The sequence below is a fragment of the Pteropus medius genome, unplaced genomic scaffold (genome assembly GCF_902729225.1).
Source record: "Pteropus medius unplaced genomic scaffold, Ma_sr-lr_union100, whole genome shotgun sequence".
NCBI lineage: Eukaryota > Metazoa > Chordata > Mammalia > Chiroptera > Pteropodidae > Pteropus > Pteropus medius.
This window is the reverse complement of record NW_024351730.1, coordinates 20664736-20670666: the sequence shown is the minus strand read 5'-3', so window position 1 is coordinate 20670666 and position 5931 is coordinate 20664736. Positions and strand designations below refer to the sequence as shown.

The following is a 5931-nucleotide window of genomic DNA, read 5'->3' as shown; positions in this document are numbered from 1 at the left end:
CTCCCAGAAGCCCAACCTGATCTGCATCACCTGGGGCAATACTCCTATGGCTGGAATAGGGAAAAAATTAAGGATCACCAGGAGGGTCAGATACTTAATCAGATCTTGGGGGAGAAAGTTGGGGAACCACTAGAGAATATCGGATATAGAATATCAGTTATTTTCCTTCCCCAAAGGAATACTTGGTTGAGAGAATCCCTAGGCCTGAAGTAGTAAGCAGTCTGGCACCTGGTTTTGTGAATTGGTCCCTACTTGAAGGGAATCAAATGTAGTGTGTTCATCTGCATTAAGTGGGTCTACATTTATACTCTGAAACTGGGCCCCAGTAGGTAATCCAGGCAATGAGTTAGGAATTTCAGTAGGCATCATTGGATCCCCATCGAATGAGCCTTTCCTTCCAATGCTAGATGGAGTTCCAGTGCTGGAAGAGTGATACTTTGCTAATTTGGAGCCAAAGCATGCTAACTGTAGGATGCTAGATGGCCTTTGTTGTTGTCTTTCACCCTCACTTCCTTGCACTTCTCTTTGGCTTCCTTCTGGCTTGGGGCCTTCATCGGCTGTACCAATAACAAGCTGCTCAGGAATAAGGTCAACAGTCTTTTCATTAAGCTGGCTGCCTTCAAATATTTGGTCCAAAACATTGTTTCCATCTCCTCCAAGGTCACCTTTGAGACAAGGTGTATTCTTCGAATGAAGGGAACTGGCTTCGGGAAAGGGCGTACTTTCCCTTTGGTCTGGTTGATTCTTTATAGAACATGGTATGTTTCTCCTGAGAGTGGACATGTCATTTCTAAAAGGATTTGGGTTTTGACTTTCTCCAGGCAGTCCTTTCTCTGAACTGTTTCTTTGACTAGGTAGGATGCTTGCTGGGGAGATGGTATGTCTTACATGACTATCTTTTGTATACACAGGACTGATGTCTCGGTCCTCCCCTGGTGCAAGACCAAAGGATGGAGTGTAGTCTTGCGGAGCAAGAAGATTGTCCTTGAGCCCCATGGAACCACCAGCACAGCAAGGGCTTCTATGGCTTAGATGAAATAAATGTGCTTCTTTTTGAGCTGCTGGGTAACTTGGAGGAATTAAGTCCTGGAAAGCCAAATGTTCTCCCTCTGGTGAATTTAATCTAGTAATCTGCATGCCATAATTCAAATTCTCACCTTCACGCCATGTTGGATTTTTCTGAAGCCCAGCTGGGGAGTTACTAAAATAGGGCTGGTTCTCTTTCTGGTGTGGTGGCCTAGCAGGGGCTTTGTGTAAATTTGTTGTCTGGTCCCCAAAATTTCCGTTAAAATATGGCCTTCTTTCTTCTTGCCCTTGGGCTTGTATCCTTTGGTCCCAGGAGTTCCAAGAAGGAAGCAGAGTGCTTTCTTCTTGTCCAATAGCACTATTCGCATAATAGCCCCTGTTCTCCGCAGGCGGTGGTACAGTGGGAACTGTGTTATATGATAGAAAATTCTCATCTGGGTTCCAGGGGTAATATTCACCATAAGGAAAATCTTCCATGGGTTTCAACGGATTATCTAAGGAATAGGGAAGGTATTCCTTTGGTTGATTTGAGGTGTAATGCTCACCTTCATAGTGCCTAACCGTTGGGTCTTCTTTAAAACTTGACTCCTCTACACCCCATCTTCTTTGTCCTGGGAAAGATTCAACTCCAGTTGGATCCATTGGGTCCTCTTCATTGTAAGGGACTGTCTCTTTCGGGTCTGGAGTATTCGTGGGGTATAGTGGATTTTTGGGCTGCCCCACAGTATTGGGAGAATCATCTCTCTCATCCCATGTATTGCTTCTGAGGTATGGTGAGTTTTCCCTGGGATCATAGGGGTTATAGTAAGGGTAGTACATACCTCCTCTAGAACTGCGTGAAGGATGAGGTAAATGTTCCTCCTGCCTCCCAGGATCTTCCTTAAAAGGTGGAGAGATTTCTTGGCGGTTCCAAGTGTTTCTTCCAGCAGGAAAATGTTCCCTTGCAGGGGAAGGGATTTCCTCAGGGTATACAGACTGATGTGTACTGTGCTTTAATTCTGGTTGATTCGTTTCTGATTCATATGGGATCCTTCTTGGCTCTACGATAATCCCTTTGGGCAAATTCTGGCTTTGGGTTTGTCCATCAGAATTTGGGGCTCTTCTGGAATCTCCTCTTGGGTAATAAGAGTTTTCACGTTGATCAATAGAATTCAAATTTGGGATTAGCCTGTTACCCTCAGGGTGAGGCAGTTTATAGTTTAATTTATTAACTTCGTAGTCTTGAGAGTTTCTCCAGGGGCCAGTTGGATCCCTTGTAGGAATGACTATTCTTTCTTTTTGACCTAGTGGCTTCTCTCTTGGATTTTGGATTTTTTCACTGGGGCTAACAGTACCATGTTTGGAACCCAAAGGGACAATGTTGGTTCCCATCAGATGTTTTTGTGGCCTCTGAGGCTTTCTCCTGAAATTTGCTGGATTTCCTGCATGACTGGGAGAATTGCCTCTTGCAGTGGAAGCATAAGGTTTGCGATAAATTGGGTTTCCTGGACGAACTGTCTGTCTGTCTTCCAAAGCAAAGGAGTTCCACCGAGGACCTCTCTGGACTTGTTGATTTCGGTAAAAAGGCCCGTTCTGTCCATGCCCCATGGCGGTACCAGTGGGACGCCATTGTCTTCCCACAGGAAAACTTTGGAAGTTAGGATTTGGGTAATTTTCACGAATATTTGGCTGACTGGGACCCCAGGGGATTTGACTTCTTTGTGCCCCCTGACCTGATACATTAACTGCAGGTGGTGGGATGGCCCCGTTTTGAGCTGTAGGGCCGCTCACAGTGTTTGGCCCATGGGCGCTATTTCCTGTTGGGCTGGTGTCATTTCCACCCTGATTCCCACCTGGACTGGGTGCATTTGGTTGGGTGGAATTAGTCTCAGAAACTGTTGAATTAGACGAGGGTTCAGTGGCTGGCTTCTCTGTTTTAGGAGGGTCTTCTTCTTCTTTAGGTTTTTCAAAATCTTGTTCAAACATTTCTTCTGAATAATAAGGAGGACGACCCCCAAATCCATGATATCCAAAATATCCAAAGTAAGGATTCTGTAGGAAGAAGATGGACATTGATAATTACTCTTTGTTTCTCACAACAGTGGTGTTTGGAATTTTAAAATGTGATAGGGAAATCTTATCAGCTATGTGCTTTTTGAACTTTCTGACCGTTATTTCTCTGCTTTCTCTTCCTCGGCCTGAATTCTAAATCTGAGATTTTTTTTTAGGGTTCCATCTTCCACTCTCCTCATTTTTCTGTTCTCATTTTACACGTCTGCTTTAAGCAATCTATTGCGGAACAATTCTTTCAGGATAGAATCATGCCAGTAACTCCCAAAGCCATAACTCTGGCCCATGGCATTCTCTCTTGAGGTTGAGACAGCGAGACTGCTTCCCTGAAGATCTCTTGAGTACCTCCAACTGCATGTACCCAGACAAATATAACATGAGAGAGTGAAGCAGATACCCAGGCAGTTAGCATAGGCATCAAGAAATCCGTATTCCATCTCTTGGGGACATTGTCTGATTTCCTGCATGATGTCAGGGACATCTCCTTACCCATCTGTTTCATCATCTCCACCTACAAATAAATCTCCTTCTCCAATATTCTATATCTGAGCAGCATTCACCACTATCTGTCCAGCTTCCTGAGTTTCTGCTCTTTCCTTTATTTCCCCCAGAAAATTAATGACCAAGTCCTATAAAATCTAAGCTTTCATCCTCCTCCTTTTGTCCCCTTCTCCTTTATCCCTAATACACCTGAACTATTGTAATAGTTTTCTCATTGGTTACTATGGATGTAATTTTACTTTCCTTTAATCTTGCCTTTCCATTGTCATCAGTGGAGCAGTGATTGCCAGGGGCTTGGGGGACAGGGAAATGGGGAGTTACTAATCAATAGGCATAGGATCTCATTTAAGCAAGATGAATAAGCTCTAGAGATTAGAACATTGTACCTATAGTCAACTCTGTATTATCTACTTCAAAATTTAAGAGGGTAGATCTCATGTTAAGTGTTTTTACCACAGTAAATAAAGTAAAAAAAAAATAATAATGATAATAGAGCTACTACTAGTTCTTTGAGTACTCTATTCTCTTTATGCTTAAGTGCCTTTACACATGGCTTATAATGCAACTTCTCACCTACACATTTATCCCTCATGGTAAACTTGACTCATCCTCAGGACTCAGCTTGAATACTCCCTTCTCTATCCTGACTTCCATGAATTAAGCTCTACTTCCAGGTCTTGACAGCAACATATACTTCTGCTATAACAATTATCCCACTGAATTTCGATTGCCTAATTTCCTAGGATTCTCCCATGTGAAGTTTTTGAATGAAAATATTCTTCCCATCTTTGTTTCCTCAGTATCTAGCATGGAGAGAAGTGCTTAATAAATTTTTGTTTAATAAGTGATGTGATCATCATGAGCTCCGTCAGTATGTTTGTTAGACAGTTGTATGGCATTTAGGTCATTTAGCTTTTCTTTGAAAAATACAATTTAGAGAAAAAGTATTTTAAATATTTATTTGTAGGTGGAGATGATGAAACAGATGGGTAAGGAGATGTCCCTGATTATGCAGGAAATCAGACAATGTCCCCAAGAGATGGAATACGGATTTCTTGATGCCTATGCTAACTGCCTGGGTATCTGCTTCACTCTCTCATGTTATATTTGTGAAAATTTGAAGTTCCAGTTTTGAAGGTGCATACACTTATCTGACTCATTTTTATTTGGGATTATTTCACAATGGTATTTTTGAAAGCACCTTATGCCATTACTAACATAGTAATTTTCAATGTCATTGTTTTAACCTCTCCCCTAATTCCCCCCTTCCCCCCCGCCCACCTCCAAGCTATCAGCTTTCCACATTTCACTGAGGACATATCACTTATCTAAGGAAAAAAGAGGAAATAAACTCCAGGGGTGGGGTGCTTTGCCACCATCACATAATGACTTTTTGATGACACAGTGCTAGAATATTTTAACAGTATATCATTCTGTGACATGCAGTTGGCTCTTCTCCTAGTGTGGTGTTGTAAAAAAGTCATTGGACAGGGTGTCAGAAGACTTGGGTTCTGGGTCCAGTTTATCCACTAACTCAGTGAAATTGAATAGTAATTTATCTATTGTGGGTTTCAAAATTTGTACAGTGAGGGAATTAAATGATTACTTAATCCTCTTCAGGGAATTAGATAGGTGGGTGAGGAGATGTCTCTGATATCATGCAGGGGTCTAAGGTGGTTTTACTTCCTTCTTTGTTTCCTAATTGCTCCATTACTGTCCAGGGTCCAGCATCAAACTAGAGCATGGGTTATTAGGTTAGCTTTCTTTGAGAGAGAGGGAGAGACAGGGGTGTGGGAAATGAGGGAGGGAGGGAGATTTCAATACATATAGAGGAGAAATGATGTATCACATTTATTTTATTTTTGGTACTAGCTTGATTTGTTGTACTTTTCCCCCTTTATATCAATGGGTGCTTAAGGTCAGGTTCATATGCTGGATTTTAACTTTCTTAATGGGCAGGGATCAAAAAAGCATAAACTAAAAGATTGTAATCCCTAATGGGAGAATGTAGCTTTACTTGTACTTACCCCACCTTCTTCATTGCTCACTGGTGGACGTCCATAACCTGGTGGTACCCTCTGAAAGGTGAAAAACAAAATGAACACAAGAGAAAGCCACTTTCTGTACTGCCATTTGTTTGTAAGACTCAAGGTGTTGTAAAATAGTTTGTGTCAGGGATTGGATGTAAACACTGTTAGCTTTAACTTTTGAGTCATTAGCTCTCATGATTCAACTATTAATAATTATAGTTATAATCCATCAGTGAATACTGGTAAATACAAAGGCTTCACCTGAATCTGAGTTCATCCTACTCAAAATATCACCTCCTAGAGATCACTCTGCCCCACTGCCTCC

At 41.9% G+C, this 5931-nt stretch overlaps 1 protein-coding gene and 1 long non-coding RNA gene across 2 annotated transcripts in view; one reads left to right on the top strand and one right to left on the bottom strand.

Moving 5' to 3' along the window:
- Window positions 1–5931, top strand: part of LOC120588171 (uncharacterized) — a 14445-nt gene that overhangs the window by 4006 nt on the left and 4508 nt on the right. The gene's annotated exons all lie outside the window — the stretch shown is intronic.
- ENAM (enamelin) overlaps window positions 199–5931 on the bottom strand; it is a 12731-nt gene continuing 6998 nt past the window's right edge. Inside the window, exons 7-8 of the mRNA XM_039845376.1 lie at window positions 5604–5654; window positions 199–3057 (exon numbers count right to left, since the gene is read on the bottom strand). Of these exons, the coding sequence (XP_039701310.1) occupies window positions 199–3057; window positions 5604–5654 (2910 nt within the window). The remainder of the gene's footprint in view (window positions 3058–5603; window positions 5655–5931) is intronic.